Raw genomic sequence first — 23,029 nt, forward strand, 5'->3', positions numbered from 1 at the left:
TGAGCAAGGAAGGTGTTGCAGGGTGGGGGCCGGGGGGGGGGGGGGGGGATGGGGGGTGGTGTAGACAACAGCAAGCTGATCAAGGCACATCAGACTGCAAGCACATGGGCACACAGTGGAGGTGGGAGCCAAGCCTGCAATGCTTCATACCAAGCAAGACAAGTACAGTACCCCCACTCCCCCCCGCCTCCCCCCCCCCCCAACAACACGAGCCAGCATTAGCAGAGAAAAAATACAATGTTTCAACAACGCCTTTTATTTCACAAGTGACCCTATGAAAGCCACCGAGCCTCCAAGTACTCGTGTGCAAGCTTGCTGCAAACACATGGCAGCAGCAGATCCCCGGGCTCTGCCAGGCAGGCCTCAGACCAAGTTCTTCTCATCCCTCCCCTTCATCTTCCGCTTTATCAAAATGGGCAGAGGCCAGGGGGCAGGGGGCACAGAAGGGGAGCTAATCTCATTTTTTTTCAATTTCATTAGTAGAAGTGCGGGGATTTTTGTTTGTTTTAAAAATCACTACATATAAAATGTTTTCCAGAACTAAAGGTCAATCTTGTGCAGCAGCAAGTTTGAGCGGGGGTCATCATGGAAAGGAAAGTCTGTCCCGCTCAGCTGGAAAACAGCACAGCCCTAGTTTCATCATCCAGGTCATACGAAGGTGCACCTGCTGGAGCCTACACAGCAAGACCCTGCCTTCTCCTTGCCCGTCTCCTAGTCTAGGGTCCATACCCCCACACCCTCCCACCTTTCTCCTGCGTATGCCCCTGGCACACAGGCTCTGAAGCATCCCAGTCCCGGGTCTGCACCTGAAGGGGACTTGCGATTGGCCAGATCTCTTCCCTGGGGAGTCTGGGAGGTTTACGTGCAGCCACAGTGGAAGTCTGCATCCTTTACAGCATTGTAGTTGCAGCCTACACAGGCCAAGTGGTACCAGGCATCACAGTCATCGCACTGGACCCACTGCACGGTGTCATCCTGAGGCAGGTGGCAGCGCTCCGCAGCACACTGCTCCACAGTGTACAGGGTCTGGGTTAGAACCTGGCAGCTATTCCAGGTTGGATGCTTGCGGGGCCGACCACGCCGCTTCCTGAAACAAGACAGACAGACATCAGATCAAAATGCACAATCGTCATATAAGGAAAGCAAAGCTACAATGAACTCCTAAAAATGGCAAAACCAATCCTGCCCACAAGCGACACCCTTTTACTGCAGCACTGTTGCAAGCCACCAGCCGTAAAAATGCCCTCACCCCCTCAGTTAACAACATGCACAGAGCACACCATTTCTTACACACCAAGAGTCAATTGACACCCAAGGCATTTTGAGGCCAGACTCCAGTGACATACAGATCGAAGCGTGTCAGCAACTAGTGCAATTAGGCTAGGCACACTGCAACGCAGCACAAAGGCTGGAAGCAAGTGGGATGTAGTTTAGTTACATATCTGTATTGCTGTAGAACTCTGTAAAGCGCCCCATTGCTTCTCAAAGCTAGGTTCACGCTCAATAAATACGATAACAGTAGCCCACACCTTGCCTTCCAGCAAAAACTGGCATGTTCCACGCCAACCTCGCAGAGCAAGTCGGGAGAGGCCGCCGCCCCCACCACCACCAACACGCAGAGAACCAGTTGGCGATCTTACCCTACAGTGATGTAAAGCCCAGTGCCGCATTAACCAGGTACGAGGAAACCCAGCAAAGACTAGAGTCTACAGGCTCATGGTTCAAAGCAGCCTTGTAGGCTGCACACAAATATGCATTTTCCAAAGTCAGGTTAAGAGCATCCCTGCTGCCATTTGAACTGGTTGGCAGTGCTCTCTGGTTTCAGTCGGGATATGCCCACCACGCATGGTGCCACAGTAGCCAACTGCACTACAGGTCGGTACAGCAGCTGTCATTAATCACTAAAAATTGCAGGTTTTTACAACCCATATTTGATTAAGTACTTGGTAAAAATGATTTCAGAAAAAAAGTAATTCCTATTGTGGGATAGTATTTAGGTAAGTCAAAATGCATTCTAACTCAACATATGATGTTGAGTATTTATAACGCGCCCATACACAAGTGCTTCAAGGCGTGACGAGGCAAGGGAGGGGGAACAGAGGGAAGACAGACAACGATCTTACCAGGCCTAGTGACATTCAGGTCACGCAAGTGCAAGGGAAGGAAGAAAAGGAAAAGTGCGGGGATAAAGGGGAGGGGGAAAGTGCAGTACATGGGATAAGATAAATAAAAGAACGGAAAGTGTGGTACATGGGATAATAAATACACATCATGAATAAAAGAATGGCCAGCAGGTGGCAAGTGCAGTGTGAGTGCAGACGTAAGTACTGGTGAGAGGACTGTAGGGAAACAGACAACAGTCCCCAGGTGCAGGGGTTGCCAGGGAGGCAGTACAGGCGAGCAACTGGCAGGGCTTGAGCCCGAGATCAGAAGGGTGGCCAGGTAACCAGTGCAGTCTCAGTATCAGCCAGGAATTCACCAGGAGCGAGGGGGAAAGAAAGCAGAAGCAAAGAGTAAGGTTTTAAGGTGCTTCCGGAACCAAAAGGTGGTTCTCCAAGTTTCAGGGAGGCAGGGAGGCTGTTCCAGAGGGAGGCCCCAGCCGAAGAGAGAGATCTACCACCAACTCGTTGCTTGGAAAAGTGACTGCCCCTGAGGGAGTTGGAGGGGGATGAGCAAAGAGCACGAGAAGGAAGATATTTAGGAAGAGAGAGTTGAAGGTAATGAGGCCCCAGAAGGCCTTGTGGACAATGCAGAGTGTTGTGAGCTTAATCCTTGCAGCCACTGGGAGCCAGTGCAGAGATTTCAATCCTGGACAGATACGATCCCTGGGCTTGAGTCCAAGGACAAGTCTCAGTCCTGTTCTGGATGAGTTGCAGAGGGCGGAGAGTAGAAGCAGGCAGATTTAGAAAGAGGCTGTTGCAATAGTCCAGCCTAGAGACAGAGATGTGGGGAGAGAGAGTGTGGAGTCGAAGATGACCCCAAGGTTTTTAGCCTTGCAGGGGGGAAGCTGGGGGGGAGGGCACAGGAAGAGGGCCTAGAGAGGACTGCCAGAGGGTTGCAGGAAAGGAGCGAGTGAGCATGCTGATGAGAATCTCAGTCTTACTGGCATTAAGCCAGAGGTCATTGGCGGCACACCACTCCTGGATAGCAGACAGATGAGGGATAGAGAAGACGTGGCCGAAGGAAGCCTGAAAATGAGCCGAGTGTCGTCCACGTTACATATGTTTGTGTAAGCTATACGTCTGTGTGCCTATGAATTCATGGAAACTAAAGGAGGCTTTTTGAGCTGAAAGCTACTCTTGAAGTGAGGCAATAGCAAGGTTTGAGCTCCTTCCTGTGGCACTGCTCCACTAGTAGCTCTTAGCCGAACCTATCCAGGTAGATGTGTGACTGGCAGCAGGGGATGGGCTTCTAAGCCTCAGTATCTGCCCCCAATTTCTTGGAAGTATTTTTTTACTGATTCACTGTTTAGCGTACATGTTACTTGTGGAGATTAAACATGGTTGGTACGCTGCACACCGGTTTACTATCTGTAGGGCAAGCAAGGAGTTCAAAAACCAGAGCGACCCATGACATTACCTAATCCCTCGACTCAAAAGTCATTGGGATTGAACTAGGATTCGGGAGGAAGCTTACTTTGCACAAACTTCAGCCAGTTAGCGAACAGGGACCATTGTCCTCTCCCATCACCATTTGAGGATCCAACTACATCAACTCAGCCAAACCTAGTCGCAAAATGCATTATCCCTCAATAGAGCGTGGCAGCACAGTTCCACATGGCCCCATCACGCAGCTCAGTGTGCTAGGGAATAGGTCATAGCAGCAAAGCCTCCATGGGAGTTCGCTTCTTCCATGTCCCACCATTTCAGATCAGGAACAGCAAGATGGTCTAAGGCAAGTGGCACTCTCAGCTTGCCAGTCCAAGACACTCGGGTCACCATCAGGCACGCCACGCCATTGAGCTAATCGGGTTTCAGCCTCCCCCCGCGCCCCAAATGTGAGCTGAGGGGCGGAGTTGAGGCCCGATTAGCTCAATGGCGTTGCACACCATACTATTCTGGGAAAGAAGCCTTTCCTGGAACAGGCGACTTAAGTTTTACTGTGTTTCTGCAGAAAAATGTATTTTCGCAAACGCAGCAAAACGTTAAAGCTGCTAGTTTCAAGAAAGGCGTCCCTCACCTCTATGCCTAACAAAAATAAAATGGACATATCAGCCCGCTCCCCACAGATGTGTGCGAGCATTCTATGTTCTCGCTCATCTGAGGGGAAGGGGCTGGTGTGCACACTTGATTTTTGTTAGGCAGAGACGAGAGGAAAGCTTTTTCTGAAACTTGGGCCCCATGCCAGACAGCCCTTGGGGTAGAACAGAACAGAGTGGGCGGAGCCGCCAAGTGTGCCACGCCCATCACCAGTTAGCCCCCCCCACCCCCAAAATGTAAGTTTCGTTGCGGCCATGGTCACCATCCCACAGGCCTATCCAACCCCACAACCACGCATGCTGTGCAGTCACTCTTCTCAGACCCCATCCCACTGCCCTCCTCCCGCCTGTGATGTCCCTACCCTGCAAACTAGCAATGCATTTCGGGTAGGCAGCCCCCCAAGACAGTCAGCCTTTTTAGGGGAAGCCACAGGTCTGCATCTTGCTTTTCACCTTCAGGGTCACCAGTCAAATCCCTTTCTGCACAAATCAAAAGGAACATGTCTCCAAGAATAAGAACCTGTGAACATATACAGTGAGGAAGTGTTAAAGGACATTTGTACTGCACCCTATCACCACCGGAGTGGTCCCCTGGCACTCTGGCAGCTCTGAAAGATGGGGGGGTGGGGGGGGTTAGTGGGAGGAAGCTGGAAAAGTGCATAAAGCAGTGATGTGCTGTTGGCAACCTCAGCCCGGTGGGTCCGTTGGCTGGGCCTGGGTGTTTGCAGCCAGTAATAGTCGTGTACTGCTGTGCGAGTCTATGTGCGTTTTTGTTTTGTTGTTGCAATGTAGTGAAGTTTGTACGGTTTGCTGTGTTGTAGGTTTGTGGTTGTGTTTGGTTTGGAGTTTGAGAGGTGTATGCAGAAGGGGAAATTATTAGTGCAATTGGTTAGTTGGCATCTTTATCCTAACTTGAGGCGCTGGGCTTCTGTAATCTCCCAAGGTGGGGTTCAGGAGCACCTCTGCGCCTTTGTCCTGATCTGAGTTTGTCCGGCCTTCGAGGTCCCTTTTCTATCTGGCTCCCTCCTCCCCCAGCCTCCCACGCAGCCCTACCTGTTTCCACTCCTCACTTCTATGGCCAGTGCATCTGCCAAGTGTCCCCAGTTCAGGTAGTGTGGTGAATGCCAATATCCTGAACAATTCCACAACAGTGGTGCCTAGTGGCGACTGAGGGATGAGCGCGGGTGTTGGTTGGGATTAGGGCGAGTTGTTGCCTCCGTCTTCATGGGTGTCCGCCTGTGTTCCACTCTGCCTGGCGTCCTTTGTCCAGGTGCCATGGAAGCTTTTCCTCATAGCGAGTTGTCCACAGTCCGTTCTGGGAGTTGTCCGTGTCCACTCCTGTTTGGTCACCCCTTTCCTTTCAGTTTCGGTTTTCAGTTGGAGTCTGCAGTGAAAGAATTAACACACACACAGTGTGGCTTAAGGCCTGCAGGACCAATAGGTTCTGTGGGCATCTTTTGTCGGGCAGGCAAGCAAGGCTGTATGCTTGGATGATAGTCAGCAGCAATGGGGAGTGGTTCTCACACATTATGCCTGGGAGACTACTGCGACTTGCCGTTCCTTTGCAAGGTTGGTAAATGCAGTGCAGAACAATTTCCCAGCATCAGATGCTTGGATCCTTCACGTCTTCCCCACAGTGCACGTGGGGATTTTGAGAACCATGAATCCGGTCCGAGGACTTGCCTACTCCGCACTGAAAGGACAAAGGTTGCACGATTGGTAGCTTGTCAAGATTCGTGTTTATGTCCTGGACAAAGAGGTTCAGGGTAGCGATGAAGAATAGAGGAGACTAAGCTGGAAGTCACAATGGGAGGGGCAGCACTGGATGCAGTGTCCAAAATACTCTTATTTTTGTATTTTATTGTGAATTAGCTTATTACAAACTTGCATCCTATTCAGACGCTCTTCAACGCCACTCTTTACATTTAAGAATACACACAGGCACTTCATGCATCTCTGTAGTCCTCGTTTGCGTCCTAGTTCACATTCTGCAAGGGTGTGTTCATTATGTGGTCTAAAAAGTCTATTCTTGCACAGACCAGTGCTGGTTTCTAACCACAACGAGAGAAAATCCACCATTCGTCTACCGACAGTGATCTTGCGTGTTTTATATGCTTCAAAAGATTACAGTGAGTCGTCAGTAGACAAGAGCTGGACAGGTTATAAGATGTTTCACCGTCTAAATCCTCAGTCAACTTGCAGAAGCGACACATAGCATCTTTGTCATATTGTGCCTTCATGTATGGTCGCTCCAGTGTGTAATATATGTTCAGTCTTATCCGTAGTAGCTGGTTACCATGGTAACTACTCAGGGATCGTGTTTGAAGCTTGCGGTTCTTTCGCCGCATTTATGAGCAATTTACATTGCTCTCTCAGTTCTAGAGTGTTGATCCAGTCTGCTCTTTTGAGTTATTTTACCCCACATGGATGTGTGACAAGTGAGTCCATGGACGCCTCCCATTGTTCTAAATGCTTTGACCATTTGTCTTTCCATAGGTCTAGAAGAAAGCAATGGTTCCCTTCAGTCATTGTCTTTATGATCCTATATGGAATTGGTGGTTTGTCGATTGATATTTTCTCAGGAGAGATAAGGATTTCCATATTACAATAGAGTGCAATGATGGGAGCTCGAATTCGGCCCGGATGGCAACTATTGGCAAACTTTTTGGTAGTTTGTGTCTTTTTTCCCCCAGAACAAGCCCTCTGGGGCGTTCCACATCTTCCATGTTAGGTTCAGAGTGCTCACCTCCGTATGTTAGAATTGGAACTGCCTTTTGGGAGGTAGAAAGTATGCAGGGGTAACACTGAGAATCGTCCGTATCTTGCATGGAGTATGGATCCTTGAGATGCTAACATTTTGACCTTTTGTTTTAACTCTAGTTGCCAGATTTTTTCTTTGATTTATTGAACTACACGCCTGAATTTGCTCATGGCCCACCTTCCACCTTAAGCGTTTTGATCCAAGTTTGAGCCAAAAGAAATGATTTGGCTTCTCGATGTTTATAGTCACGTCGTTGGCTGACACACAGATTTGTAGAGAGTGGAGTGGCCGTTGTAGTCCCATCTGGGCTGGTCCAGTAGGACTAAATCGTCAGCATATATCATGGCAGAAAAGGATTGGTTATTTAACTTGGGCAGGAAGTGTGATTTTTTTTTTCTCCTTTAGGGCTTCGGGGAGATCTGCCAAGTATAAGTTGAGTAAAGTGGCAGCAAGCGGGCAACCTTATTTTACTCCCCTCAATGTATCTGAGATGAAAGAGCACTGTTGTCGTTTAAGCGGCCGAGCATGGACGTGTTGGTATGGAGCGCTTTGATGGGTTGCAAAAGCTCTCGGACAGCCCCAGGCTTGTAATTTTGCCAAATAATGTGTGCCTATTTACACTGTCAAAAGCTTGTTTTAGGTGTACAAAGGCCAGGAATATGTTGCGCTCCGTCTTTAATGACGGAATTTTCAGAAGGTTGGGGCTGATTAAATTATGATCGGTGCCTACTCCCTTCGTGAAACCGCTTTGTCTCGGGTCAAGTATGTCAATCGAGTTTGCCCATTCTACTAGCCTTTTTTTGTAAGTGGGACACTAAGTTTTCCTAGAACATCCAACAGCGCTATTGGTCTACAGTTGACGGGATCGTCTCTTGCGCCTTTCTTGAAGATTGGAACGACAATAGCCGAAGTCCATGAAGTTGGTAGTGTTGCGCAGTTCGCGATGTGTTTGAACAGAACTGCTATGAACTTTGATCATTCTTCCGGCGATGCTTTAAGCATCGCATTAGTTAGCCTTTCAGGCCCACTTGCGTGTGAATGCTTCAATTTTGTGATTTTCTCTTTGATGATGTCCTGGTGGGTTATTGCTAGGTTCCACAAATTTGCTGGAAAGCGGTTGGTTGGTCATTCTGAGTTTGAGACACCGTCAAAAGCTTTAGCATAATAATTAACCCACTGGTCTTCCGATACACCATTTCATAGCCTGCTCTGTTGGTTGAGAGTTGTGTAATTAATAATTGCCCACATATCTCTGGAGTTCGTATTTGCTAGGGTTTTTAGCATCCTTTCCCCTTGCTCTTGTACTCGAGTTCTAAAGCTAATCAACCAATTCTTATAGCGTTGCTTCGTTTTAATGTTTTCTCTTTCATGCTTCATGCTGTGGGAGAGCATCGTTAGGTTTTTCTTAATTGTTCTTAAAGGCATGGTCTAGTAAAACATTTTATTTAAAAAATAGATAGGCAACTAGGATTCTTTTAAAACTTCCTATGTAAAATTTTGAGCTATTCAAGCTCAAAATTTGCAAAAGCAAGCACATGGGCGCATCCATTTTGTGAAATGGATGCCCCGCCTGTGCTGGCTTTTGCTTTTGCGGCACTAATGAAGGAAAAGCCAGCCAGCTGTAGTAAACAAAAGCTACCGCTGGGTGGCTTTCCCTTCATTAGTGCTGTACGCGGAGGACGGGGACCGGAGACCAGAGCAGGAAAGCTGCAGCTGAATCTCGTTAAGTGCTTATTTTTTTTTTAAATAAGCACTAGCTGAGGTTTTTTTTCTAAGTTTTCCGGGCTGGAGGAGCCCGGAAAACTTAGAAATAAAACCGCAGCTTTAAAAACGTTCTATTTATGTTTGCGGTCGCTTTTGAAGCGACCGCAAACATAAATACAACGTTATTGTGTTGGAAAACGCTGCAGTTTTTCTTTCCAAGTTTCTCAGGCTCCTCCGGCTCGCAGGAGACTGAGAAACTCGGAAAGAAAAACCGCAGCGTTTTCCAACACAACCGCGTTGTGTTCCTGCCTGAATCTGCTTTCCCATTTCGGGCTCCCCACGGGGAGCCCGAGAGCCCCAAATGGGAAAGCAGATTCAGGCAGAAAACGCAGCATTGTGGAAAACAACCGCGTTGTTTCTGCCTGAATCTGCTTTCCCATTTAGGCAGAAACACTACGCGGCATGTAAACACAACAGCATTGTGTTTCTGCCTGCTGTGGATTTCACTTTGGGTCTCCGGTGCTCCCCTGGGTACAGTACAGTAATTAGTCCAAATAGGTAAAACATAGCATCTAAAACAATTCGGACTTAATATTAAAAATTTGAAACAATATAAAATCAATTCAAAAATAGAAAGCTTTAAAAGCAATTCAAAAGGGAGAATCTTTGAAAAAAAGGAAGAAAAGAAAAGTGCCTAAACCAATAACGCACTTAAATAAATCAATATGTTCTTTGCTTAGAGACATCAAACATGTCATAATATTCCACAGATTCATTTTGACATTTGTATATATGTAGATCTCAACATCATTTAACATAAGATTCTTTTATAAGTTTCTAATAGGCCCATCATAGATTTAGTTGCCTAAAGCTTACATGCAGTTGTCATTTATAGCTCCAAATCTTGTTCGACACACCCTTGAGTTTCGACATAATGGCCTCCAAAAAATTATGGGTAGCAATGCGAAGGCTCATTGAATTGGTAGACAAAAGTAGGGACCAACAAGTTTCAGGGCTTAGTTCACCAAGATAGGATAGATGAGGTTCAAAAAAATGTCGTTCTTAGTTTAGTTAATGCTGGACAAGCAGAAACAGCATGCTGGAGTGTTTCTTTAACTCCCTCAACCTCACAAAAGGTACAACAGTTTTTATTAGCCGGTAGCAGCTTTCTTCTAACCAAAACATCTCTAGTTGGAAAGAGATTAAATCGCAGCCGTAAGATAGTTGACCTTAACTGCAGAGAGGGAGCTTGTTTTAGATATGGGGCAAGCGTTCCTCGAGTTTTATGTTCATAGGCTAGCATTTTGAAATCTTTATATGATAAACACCCCATTCTTGTTTCAATCCAGTCAAATCTGAACAATTTTTCTTTTGCCTTTTTTGGTTGACCAAAATGTTTTACTAGACCATGCCTTTAAGTCGCGTCATAAATTCAAGCATTTTTTTAGAAAAGCTGCTGGCAATCATTAAGTATGATATGCATGTAAACCACCAAGCAGGTGATTTGCATAAATACACGAGTTCACTTTTTTCCTAGATCAGTGTGGAGACGGCCATGATGCAATAGAAGCAAGTTAGAAGAGTACCTTTACACAAGTCAGAATATACAAGGGCGGCGGTGTGCCCAACACCTAAAGGTACTTGGGAAACACTTCACTAAAGGAGCACATCGAAAAAAAGACATCACAACGAGTTCAACTAAAAAGGTGTTCCAATGGTCTTCTCACTAGAAAGCAGAAATGTCCAAAACATATTCCTCATCCCTCCAAGGACGCCCCAAACTACAGAGGCTCAACGATACGGCCAACAGAAAGTCTCGATGCTAAACTTTAGTCCGTACCTCCTCGCTGCCCATATAAAAGAATGTAAAAGTAACGAGTCACAAACCTACTCTCCAAAGTCCATCTCTATTCTAATGCAACAAGAGATGCCCCTTGGTTCTTAGCAACAGGCCCTTCTGGGACCATTTTTTCCATTCATACTTCCCAACTGGTCCCCCTTCTGGACCTAGGGTTTCAAAATTCCCAACAGGCCCCTACAACATGTCCGGGACTGGACCTTGGCTTTAAACGTGTATTCTCCACCCCCCCTCTTTTCTGGGCACTTTTCAGACAGCCGAAATTCCACTGCCAAGGCTCCCACCTCTCCTTCCGGTCTCTGAAGGCTGCTGCTGCCTCGGGACAGCAGTCTCCTCTTGTAGTTATGGAACACTCCAGGGTCCAAAACTGAATGAACTCCAAGTCCCTTTTTGGATCATGAGGATGTGGTGTGTTTTGCGAGGTTGATTGATTTGTTCTTTCCCCCTGTGCCTTTGTATGCTCTCCTTAGATTGGCTATTCAAGTCTCAATCACCCTCATCTGATCATTGGTTGAGGAAGGAGATTGGTTCATGAGGTAAATGGCTTCATTAGGTTTTGTTTGGGACCAGAAGATCTTCTAAGGATCTGCAGCAGCATTGTGTAGTTCCCTGGATTGAATTTAGCGGCTCCACAGCACTCCACTACTATCTTCTGTTTCGTGCAGTATTTCCCCTGATTTACATGCTGCAATGCCTGGTTGCCAAGCGCCCGGTTGGGAGTTAAAAAGGTCTTTGTGGATCATTTGAAAACCAAAAACACCAATTTAGGAAGACAGCTCGGAGATCAGTCAAATGGGTTGTTCTGAATCAAACTGTCACAACCCAGCCACACAGGAGTATGCACAGGCACAGCCGGGCAAGAAGATGGAACCTGAAAGTGTATTAGGCAAGCGTGTCTTGTGTGTGCGTAAAGGGGGAATGTCTGCAGCAAGGAAGTATGTATGTTTCCGTTTGTGTGTCTGAGGGAAGGGAGCAAAGGAGGTCAGGATGAGGGCAGACAAGGGATTGGTTTACAGAAGAGTTCGGAGTGGTGCAACCACACACCCCCCCACACACAACCACACCCAGAATGATATACTGGCGGATATTTAAGGCTGCACCAAATCAGCCGAAATAAATCAGTCTTTTTGCAGCCTTTAACCTCTCAAGTGCCAGGCTATTATTGAAGTATATGTAAAAAGGACGAGTATACTCGTCCTTGGCACTTTTAATATTTAAAAAATATCAAAGACACAGGCGCACCATTGCTCGTTTCTATATTCCATTTCGCAGGCCATTCCACTCCCTGGTGGTGCATTCTGGGAAACTGATTTTCTGCATGAGTGCAGTTTTTCTTGCAGCCAAGCTTCTCTCCGGGAGGGTGGGTGTGTACACAGTAATGCGCTCTATGCAAGTGGTAAGTACACCTCCCCAGCCAAAGTGCTGCAACAAGGGCCCAGGAACTGAATAGAGCACACAGTTTGAGGGGGGGGGGGGGAGGGCTAGGCTCGGAGTCCCTCGCCAATAACACTCTCGCCCACATCCAGTACTGGCCCGGTCAACCCAGTCGCGTGTATCGCACCCTAAATTCCAAGTGTGAGGAGCTCCTCAAACTCTGAGAAAAGTTACTTTTGCTGAAACATGGCAGGATGCAATGAAGAAAGATGCAGCCATGGTCAAACACTGCCTGGCAAGTCTAGAAAGTACGATGGCACATATTTAGACATTGAGGCCTAGCTTTGCCACCCAACACCATTGAATTAAACCAAGTGTATTGTGTGGGGGAATTCTGACAACTTCTAGCCTGAAACCAACCAAATTAAGGCACCAGTCGCAAACAAAAGGGTCAAAAGGTTGCCTCCAAGTTGCAAATCTGCCAGCAGATTACATCTGGGAACACAATATTGTTTCTACTACTACAAATGCATCCTATGATGTTGCCTACCTGCTCACTAAAAACACAAAAAAAGGAGCTGAAAGTGTCTCTAACAGCAACCGTGGGACTGCGCGGGAGAATGGGTGCGGAGCTGAAAACGATCCCACTGTCAGGACACCACCAACCACGTGCCTGAATATCACACTGTTTGTTTGCACTACAGTTGGGTGTGCCAACAGACGAAGCCAAAAGGAGCTCCGTTAATAGCCTAGGTCCGGTACTGGCATGCAAAAACATGACTGACATTTTAAATAATTTCATGAGCGACTGCAACTAAATGGCAAGCCCGCGTAAAGCGCTGTGGTAGTTGCCATATGCCCACGCGATATATGGAGCATAATACCCATGAAGACCATGCTGCTAGGCAAATGGACCCAGTGCCGAACACACCCAAAAGTGCAGGTCTCTGCTATACTTGGTGAAGAAATGGGGCAGAGGACCTTTTCCCACAGAAGCAACATGGCCATCCAGGGTAAGCGTGCTGCAGCGTGGCTTAGAACCGAAAAATGAAGTGGGGCAGTTCCTTCCGGATCTTGATGCTGGCATAGCCAACCAACTACGCTGCCTGCGCTGGCTTGGGCAAGCAATCTGCCATTGTTTTTCCAGACGTAAAACCAGAGGAAGCCGGGCCGAAAGAATTGGACAAGGAAACTAGGGTTGCAGCTCCATCCCCATTGCCAACAATTGAGGAAACTGAATAGGACTGGTTACATGTTTTTCAGCCAATTAGCAGCCTGGATTCCCTTTAGAGTCAATAAGGTCATAGGAGCAGCGTCATGAACGGACAATCTCAGCCCACGTTCCAAACAGAGGCGTAGACAGGATTCTCTAACAAGTAGGGCCTGAAGCTAATGTAGTTTCACCCACCCCAGTGACAACATATGTAAATGTCGGCACAGCACTGCCGAGTGGGCATTTACACATTTTAGGTGGGCCTTGCCCGCTCAGGCCCTATCCTGTGTACGCCTCTGGTTCCAAATGACCTTCGCTGTGGTGCTCGCTCTGCTTTCCACCATTACTGTGTGGCTGGCAGTTCTCTGGCCACAAACGGTTTGGAAAACCCACATCGCTGTAAATCTAAACCAGCAAAATGTGACACATTCCTGCCCTGTGCCCAGCTCAGTCCGCTCCGACACCTGTGCCTTCCTTTGTTCACAGGCGGGTCACGTCTACACAGATCTGGCATTGGACAACGGGCCTAATGAGATACGCGATCTAACCTCAGTTGGAGTTCCAGGTCCTGGGGGCCTTCACCTAAAGGCAGGTCTTCTCCTTCTGAATGGTTTGAAAGGTTCAGAATTGCCTTCTACTTTTCGCTCAGCAGATGGCGATCCACGGCATTACAACCCGAATGCTATTGCCCTGCAAAAAGATGCTGAAACTAACTAAATGGTCAGTGGATGTTTTTAGGCATTGGCTACAAGAAAGAAAAATGTGAATTTGAATCACTGGCAACTACTGACTTGTGCACACTTATTCCAAAGTGCGCAGCAATAACGGCACTCCATATCACCCAGAAACCTGGGTAACTATCCGAGCTGGACTGACCCGCTATCGTACCATCTGTGCGCCTTTCAATCTTAGGCACCGCGGAGAATTCCGTCCCGCCAATGACATGTTTGCCTCCATAATTGGCAGCTCCAGACTGGACATAACAGCACATAATCCACTCAGTCTTCAATTGTGCCCACCCTGTTACTTTGGGTATTGTACGATTTTACCGTATTTAAAAGTCCGACCTCACCAAAAGACCTAAAACAAACACCACGAAAAGTTCAGACAACCAAAGTCTGAACTTTTCGTGGTGTGTTTCGGTGGGGTCGGACTTTGGGCTGGGGGGGGGGGGGGTTGTCCCCTGCAACACCCCGCTCACTACTACACTACACCTGCAGCTTCCGGAAGAAAGAAAAAACAAGAAAAAAAAAGGACCCGATCACGGAGGTGAAAGGGAACTGGCGCCGCAGGGACACAGCGTGAAGGAAAGGTAAGAAGGATTTGGTTATGTTGAGAGTGTGAGTGGGGGTGTGTCATGGGTGTGGGTTTGTAGGGGTTTTAAATGCGTGTTCACATGGGAAATGTGCAAACCTTTTGTGGTGCGCACATTCGCATGCAAACCTTCCCATCGCAGACTTTTCCACAATGGAAAAATTACGCAGATCCTTATTTTGCAGTATAAAGTGTGGTTCGATTTGCAACTCCACCACATCTTACCACAAAATGCCTTCACCATCGCAACTGATGAACATGGAAAAATGTTTGCCTCTCTATCCTCCAACAGGCCCACCAAAAACCATTCCAGCTTAACAGAACGCTGTGCACCGTTTCCCGCAGTGCAATAATTATCCATCCATCCTGTCCCTTCAATTCATTGGAACTGTATCGACCCTTGTTTTTTTGTGCATCCACTCGAAATGTCCCCTTATAACCTAAAGTGCCTGTCTGGTATAGCAACAAACCCCTTGGTCTTGGCCCTCTTATGAACAATCTCTGAACAAGCCACTCTCTCTACGGTCAGTACCAATCACTGTGTCTGTGCGAGTCAATTGCTTGCCAACACTAGACTTGAAAGTCAAATTATGGCAGTCAGCTGGCACCATGAATCGACAATTCGCAATTACTGGCAACCTCTACCCGAACTACGAAACCAGTGGTCTGCACTTTTAGCCCATGCAAGTTCCAGCAGACGCTCAAACTACTGACCCCCAGCTCTACCTCTACACCTGTTAATTCGACCCCTCCACCTCCCGCCACCTTTTCCTCCACTCTCCCATCCTTTTCCCCACAACTGCTCACGTTTATTGGCAACGTTCAGTTCAATTGCAACTAGTGCTCTGTCTGCCCTCTACTTGGCTTATTCTCCCCTTGTCCTTTTTTCCTATCCTCATCATATGTGTCTTTCTTTTGCTGCACATATGATGTTCTATGGCACCTATTGCTGCATGTTTCTTGTAGCCAATTGTTGCTCTGCCGGTTGTTTTTGGCTGCTCTTTTTAAGGTCTGCTTGCACCCATGGCGTATATGTCTGACACATGCGCTAAAGTCAGAGAATGGATGTATGATGATTGACCACAGTTACTTTCACTGGATGCACTGGAAACAGAGTGCGCTGAGGTATGGTTGTGCTGCACTGCACTGCTGTTTCTAGCCACAGTTACTTCCTTGCTCTAATCATACTGGACTTGCTATCTAATTGAATGCATACATCACTTGATATTGGAAGTGATTTATCAGGAAGCTTACACTTTAATTTACGAGTGCAATATGAAAATAGCTTCATTACTTTCAATTATGTTCTGCTTGCTTCCAATATGGACGCCGCCTTCCCCACACCCCTGTTGAGCAGCCTGGTGCTCTTTTGTCTGCCATGTTTCCCGGCTTCCATTGTCACCTACTGCCGGTCGCATGCCCTCGAAGCCCTGCCAGCCTCAGTTTGATTATGCTCTTTTTTCTTTCCCATTTTCGCGAGGAACAGATAATGGCGTTATGCACCCGTTCAGCGGGCACCACTGGTGGGGGCGGGGGGGGGGGGTGCAAAGGCCCTGGACCCAATTAACCGCCCTCGATTTGGCAGTTAACTCGAGCGGCCTGGTCGGTACACCCTCCCATCGCCAATGTTGCCAAGGGAACGATTGCATAACGCCACATTAAGAGTCATTGAGGGCTAGTTTCAATAAAACCTTGCTGCCCCAAACGACTGGGGCGATTCACCACTTCCTCTGCCAGGAAAGGGCGCATCTCCCAGTTGCTCATCGGACCGATTGAGCTTCCAGCCGAAGGTTCACCAAAAACAAGCCTTTGGGCCGCTTTTGGCCAAAGGTGAAGTCCGATTATTCAGCACTGGCAAGAGGTGCTGGTCCATACCACAGGTCGAAGTGGGTGGGAGCGGTGCTCCCATACTTTTTATTTTTAAGTTTCACTCTTCCTATACTTTTATTTTTAAAATAAACCGTTCTGGAATGGTTTAGTTTTAAAATAAAAGTGTAGGAAGCAGTTGAAGCTTGCACTTCAGTGCACTGCACACTCCCATAAATAGCACGTGCATTTCTTTAGGGGGTTTGGATTAGTGTGGGAGGGGGCGCAGGGATGGGGTTTGTGGGGAGCGGGGCACACCAGCAGAGAACATAGCTCCACTATACTTTTTGTACACTTCGACCACTGGTCCATACCCCTTACCCTTTTGGTCTTATTCAGCAGTGGCACAGTACTAAAGACCAAGCGCCGCACAAGAATGGAGGTAGACCACCACCCAAGGGTCCCAATGCCTGAAATTCAGCCCAGCTTGTCTCACTATTTGCAGAGGGATAGGCCACTAAAAGTGGCCGCTCTGTGCACTCCAATTTGCAAGGATACAAATGACATTTGTATTAGGGGGAAATAAAAAGTGACGCTGAGCTTTAAAATAATGTAGACGAGCACTGCTTTACTTTCATTTTGTTGAGGGGGAAACAGTAAAGTGACTGGCCCATGTTGGAGTTTATAGGCAACAAAAACTTCCCTCAAGTTTTATGGCACTATATTCGCAGCATGCTACTGTATGAGAAAGGGTGGGAGACGGCAACCTGGTGTTTCGGCCCACTGTGCTTATTAGCGTATAAAGGCATCTAGGAGCAAGTGACTCATCAGATTATGACTGAGGGCTTCAGCTGGCTTTGGGGGGTGAAGATAGTGCCCTTCAATCTCCCCCTAATAAGCGTTCTGTGCCCGTTGGACCCCTTCTAGGAGATAATGCCACTCACGCGCTCCAAACCTGGTGAATAAGATGCGAGGCCCATTTAGGGCAGAACAAACATCTCTGCAGATTTCAGCCAGAAAAATTGTTAAAAAGGAGAGGACATCCTTCTTCGGTGAAGTGTTTGTGTAGGGAAGGAAGATGGTCGTGGCATCCTGCATCTACATACTCCCAATATGCTCCTGTACCTCAGCACATATCACCTGCCTAAAACATCGACGGGTTCAGCGATGGGGACTCGCCCTGGACATGGAAAAGATCTTATGTCCACAAGGCCTGGCAAAAAGTCCAGAATAAACCGGGCCTTTACTTCATGAGAATCTACCCAGTAACTGGCAGACGCTGGAAACAGTAGTTGCAAGGTGGTCTAACCAAGTTCTGATCGATGGGACGTCCAGACAAAAAAACATTAGGAGATGGAAGCTCAAGACAATTGCTCGGTCAAATGTTGTGGTGCGGTTGGGGGGGGGGGGGGGGGGAATTAGCCCTAGTGAAGGCATTTGGGCAATATTTTAAAGACAATGAAAATGAGGGGATGCCAAATGACATGACCTGTAACACATGAAAAGAAATCTGTAAAGGGCCGTTTATAGCACAGAAATAGCAAAACATTAATTAAATTAATTAAACTCCAGGTTTAGCAGGAGGGCAGGAAGGTGTAGGCATTTAGCTGTGGGCAAAAATCCCAGCAGGGCCCACTGAGCAAGTGAAGGAGTTAGGAGACAGTGCTTAGCCTGCCAATCAACTGACCAAGGAACGTAAAGTGAGGGCCTCCAGATCTCAGGCAGCCCCTTCTATAAACTAAGGGGTTAAGAAAAAGAAAAAAAAAAAGTTGCAAACTACTAGCCAAACAGCCACTTGCCACCTCAATTCTCCACATGCATGGCTCACCATTTCTTACCCACCTCGAGTCTATTCTCACTCAGCCATGTCTAATGACAAGTGCAAATTGAACCCGGCTAAACCGAAGGTTAATGTCTTCATGCATTTACTTCCATCTGCAAAGTGTGATTACTGATCACAGGAAACGTTGACACTGCTAGAGAAAGGTGCAACACAACATGTACCTGTAGCAGAAAGGAACATGGGTTGGTACTCCCCTTATTTTCTGATTACCAAGAAGGACGGAGGAGACCCATCTTGGATTTAAGAAACTTGAACAAGTTCCTCAGAAAGGACAATTTCAAGATGGTTACCTTTTCTCAGATCCCTCAGGCCCTCCAGCTCCAGGTTTGGATGGTATCACTGGATCTTTGGGGTGCTTACTTTCATGTGCCAATCCATCACAAGCACAGAAGGCAACTGAGGTTCGCCGTTGGCGGTTCGCATTATCAGTTTCAAGTTCTGCCATTCGGGCCGACCTCTGCCCTGAGGCTTTTCACCAAGTTGAAGGCGGTACTGGCAGCGAGTCTCAGGAGAGTGGGGATTAACGTCTACCAATGCCTGGACGATTGGCTGATCAGGGCTCGTTCACCCGAGCAAGCCCAGGAACATCTCAGTATCACCTGCCACTCGCTCCACAGACTGGGCTTCTCCCTCAATTATTAATTACAAGAAGTCCCATAGAATACCACCCCAAATACTCCAATTCATTGGAGCAGTCCTGGATACTTCCCCAGGGAAGCCACGCCTCCAGAGGTGAGAGCTCAACACATTCTGCAGACGGTAAATGCTCAGTATCTTCAGGCCTTCGATTTTCAGAGGTTACTCGGTCTCATGGCATCCTGTATATTTTCCTGGTGCCAGAGGCCCGCTTGAGCATGTGATCTCTTCAATGGGCTCTCAGGACACAATGGTCCCAATTCTCAGGCATTATGTCGGACCAACTGCAAGTTCCGAGCAGAGTTGCTCAGAACCTTCTGTGGTGGGCTTTCAAAGACAATATTCTCATGGGAGAATCTTTTAGGCAACCATGACCTGAGAGAACGGTAGTAACGGATGCCTCACTCATGGGGTGGGGAGCCCACACTAACGATCTGACATCAGCGGTCTTTGGTCTCCATCCCAGTCCAAACTACATATCAACCTTTTTGAGCGGAGGGCGGTCAGACTAGCACTGAAGGCCTTCCTGCCCTCTTTACGAGGAAAGAATGCAAACAGTGGCCACGTACTACCTCAACAAGAGAGGTGGCGTAGGATCACTACCACTGTGCAGAGAGGCAATGCAGCTCTGGTTCTGGGCAATACAAGAAGGAATCTGTCTGCAGTTCACGGCAGCGGTTGCTCTGAGCAGGTAGAGCAGTCTCCCACAAGTGGGAACTAGCTCAGGTTGTCCTTCAAGAGATCTTCACCCTTTGGGGAACCCCTCAAGTGGATCTGTTCGCAACCAGTGTCAGCCAGAAGTGCGAGCAGTACTGATCAAGGGAATTTCCCCAAGAGGAGCTCTAGGAGACTTGTTCATAGTAGATTAGGAATTTCCGCTCCTGTATGCATTTCCTCCAGCCCGCGTCATTCCTCATGTGATCAGGAGATTGAGAAAGTTCAGGAAGTCCATGATCCCGATTGGGCCAGAAGGACATGGTACCCGGACCTTCTGACCTGTCCATCTGCCCTCCAAGATATCTTCCACAAAGAGGATCTTCTCTCGCAAGAGTAAGGTCGGGTTCTCCATCCAGAGGTGAAGACACTCCGCCTTCACGCATGAGTAAGTTCAGCAACTGGTGCAAGGATACGACTGTGAATCCATTCCTATGTGACACACCCATGGTGCTCTCTTTTCTGATACACTGAGCCAATCTGAGGCTCCAGATTGGCACCATTAAGGGCTAACTAGCAGCGCTTTCCATTTTCAAGCGCTCCTCACAAGAGGATTCATATTTTAATATCCCTTTGTACAATTCTTGAAGGGCCTTACTAATGAATACCCACCAGTTCCATTCAATGTACCAATCTTGTGTTAAGGTTTACATTTATTCCATTTGAGCCTTCACATTCATGCCCTTTAAGGCTCTTGACATTAAAGACTGTTCTGCTTATCGCAAGAACATCAGCCCACAGAGTAAACGATGACAGGCTCCTTCTTGAAAACCTGCTCATACCACTTTCCATAAAGACAAAACTACTCTCGGGGTAAAATCTTTTTTAACCGAAGGTAGTCTCCGACTTCCACTCGTCACAGAAAATTACCTTGCCAACATTCGACCCACCTCCTCATCCAGGAAAGGAGGAGAGGCTACATAGACTGGACCCAAAAAGGGCTTTTTATATATCCAGAATGTCACCAAGTTGATCAACTTTTTATTGGATTTACTGGTACCAAATTGGGCCTGGCAGTCACCAAGCAACAACATCCAGATGGATTATCCTGGCTACTGGTGAATGCTACAGACTAGCGGGCAAGGACCGAAGGCCTAAGGGCTCATTCCACAAGGGGCATGGCAACCTCTGCAGCTCTTCAAAGAGGTGTCCCAATAAATTATATTTGTTCAGCGGCCACTTGATAGTCTATCCATACCGTCATAAAACATTACTGCCTAGATTCATCTTCCAGTCAGGGAGGTTGCAAAAGCCATCCTCCATTCTGTCCACGATTAGATCTAAATTTAATTGGTACTCCCACCTCCAAATTATTACTGCTTTGGGAGTCTATCATAAGATGAGGAATATGTGGGAGAACACAATCCCTTCGAAGAACAGGTTACCCCATGTAACGTTCTTTCGATTGGATGTTCCTCCCACGTATTCCTCATCGCCCCTCCCAGCCTACCCCGCCGTACAATTTACGTGTTATTACACTATGCTTTCTGTGAGCTTACTGTCTTGGGTACGCCTGGAAATTCCTCTTCAGAGCGGAAAGGAAAAACAAAACTGAAACCAACGGGCGATGCATGCGCCATTTATGCGGATGTCGACTGATGCCCTCGAGGGACATCGACAAAACTGCATACAGCGCCCTCTGTCGAAAAAAAATTCTGAAGCAGCAAAGCAGCTACACACATACATATATACATACACACACACAAACAATTTTCCTGTAACCATTTCATTAGAAATGCATGACAATGAGTCATCATCTAGCAAAGGAGACACCAGTAAGGATACTGAAATATAAACAGAGAAAAGTGCCCACAAGGAGGACGACGCAGAAGGGTGATGTGGAAAGGTACAAAATAATGATCTGGCCACGCAAGAGGTAGAGGCTAGGGGGGGTTTAAATAAGCAGCCCCCCCACTTGCAATGCGTCTACGTGTGGCTCCTCAGGCAGTCACACAAGTCTCAGCACCATTGATATGGATAGCTGCATTAACATTGAGGAACAAGTCTCTACTCTGTAGAAGGTGTGGCTGCCCACAGAGTGCAAGTAGAGAAGCTTCGGCTAGAGTGGTGCCTTAACAGTGTGCGTATTTATGTGGGTTGTGGGGGGGGGGCTACATAAGTAGAATATGGTCACTACTGTAATATATAGCATTCTGTTTGTCATTATTGCTTAACTACATGTGCTGTGGCGTTGATCATTTGTGCTGTTCATGGCAATATAAAACAAACATTTTTTAACATAAGAAAAAAGTCTCAGCAACATGCTGAGGGGATGGGATTGTCATGGTGACTTTAATAATCACCTGAGAGCAAAACTTTCTCTCATTTGCCCATCAAATTTACTTTTAAAGACTCTAGGTTAATATATAGCACTTAAGAGGGAATTACGGTCATGAAAACTGGACCAGGCAATTGTAATTTAGCGATCTGAACCAATCAGCTTCACCGGTCATTCCATTGTCCATACAGCCTAAATCCTTCCAGGCACAGAAAGCAGACATTTTACAAATTGGCAAAATAGGATTTTCAATTGATAAATGGCTACTGGACAGCTTTATATTGCAGTCTTGATCAGCACGCTGCCTCCTCTGGAATCCCACTCGGTCCTCGGGAACTATGCTCGCCCATCGCCTGCTTGGTACAACGGCTGCATTATCCTGGGGCCTCCCACTCATCCAAGATCAGTCGCTGCAACACCCGTCCGTTATCAGAAAGGCCAGGACCTCTATTCCATTACCTTCCCCAAAGTGCAACACTACAGAGGTCACCATGCCCACACTGGCTGGGGGGCACCAACCTTCCCACTTAGTTCTCCACAAACCTCCCTACATTACATTGTCATCCTAGAGGTTCATAAATAAACCACGTGCATACCAGCTAAGCCACTTACACATGGCCAACAAATAGCCCCTCCCAACAGACAAACTGAATGCTACACCCTCTACAACCCACTCACATCACAGGCTGGTGCTCCTCTGGGCACAGACCCCTCTATGCTTTGCTTAACAAAACACATAGAAACAGACCTACATACAGACGTACTTCTGCTCTGCACTCATCAACACAACAGAAAACGCCCCCCCTTACCAAAACACCAGCTCCTCCCCTTCAGATCAGGGGCCATGCAAATAGCAGCAATGAAGGAAAAGGGGAGCCATCAAACGAAACCAGTTGCAACTGAGGTGAAGAATAGAATTGTTTAAGTAAACAATGACTCTCCCACTCCACATGCTCTCCCAATCTGGTTAAAATGTACACCATGGTCAAGACAAGTGAGCGTAGTGAAAATGTCAGCCTGATTGCCTGGCTCATCCAGTGCTTGTACCCCCCCCCCCCGCCGCCCCCGACCCCCAAACCCCCTGGGACGAGATGCCTTACATGGAAAGAAGGGCCTTAGCATTGGGTCAATTCAAGAGAAAGGAGTGCGATGTAGGGATGAAGGGGTGGGGAGCCACAGCATTTGTAGGCCTGGAAGCAGAGTTGTGTAGAAGGCTGCTGGAAGACATACAGAAGCGTGGCAGAGACGGCACCCAGATTGCCTGGTGATCTCCCAGAAGGCAAGTCCTAGTCACCTGGGAGTAGTGCCAGAGGTCACAAGAAAACGCTGG

The 23,029-nt window shown here is 47.5% G+C and overlaps 1 protein-coding gene across 1 annotated transcript in view; it reads right to left on the reverse strand.

Moving 5' to 3' along the window:
- Nucleotides 1-235: 235 nt before the first annotated feature.
- TCF19 (transcription factor 19) overlaps nt 236-23,029 on the reverse strand; it is a 45,011-nt gene continuing 22,217 nt past the window's right edge. Inside the window, exon 3 of the mRNA XM_069635184.1 lies at nt 236-1,087. Within this exon, the coding sequence (XP_069491285.1) occupies nt 859-1,087 (229 nt within the window). The 3' untranslated portion in view covers nt 236-858. The remainder of the gene's footprint in view (nt 1,088-23,029) is intronic.

This window comes from Ambystoma mexicanum, chromosome 13 (genome assembly GCF_040938575.1).
Source record: "Ambystoma mexicanum isolate Mex_15411 chromosome 13, UKY_AmexF1_1, whole genome shotgun sequence".
Lineage (NCBI taxonomy): Eukaryota > Metazoa > Chordata > Amphibia > Caudata > Ambystomatidae > Ambystoma > Ambystoma mexicanum.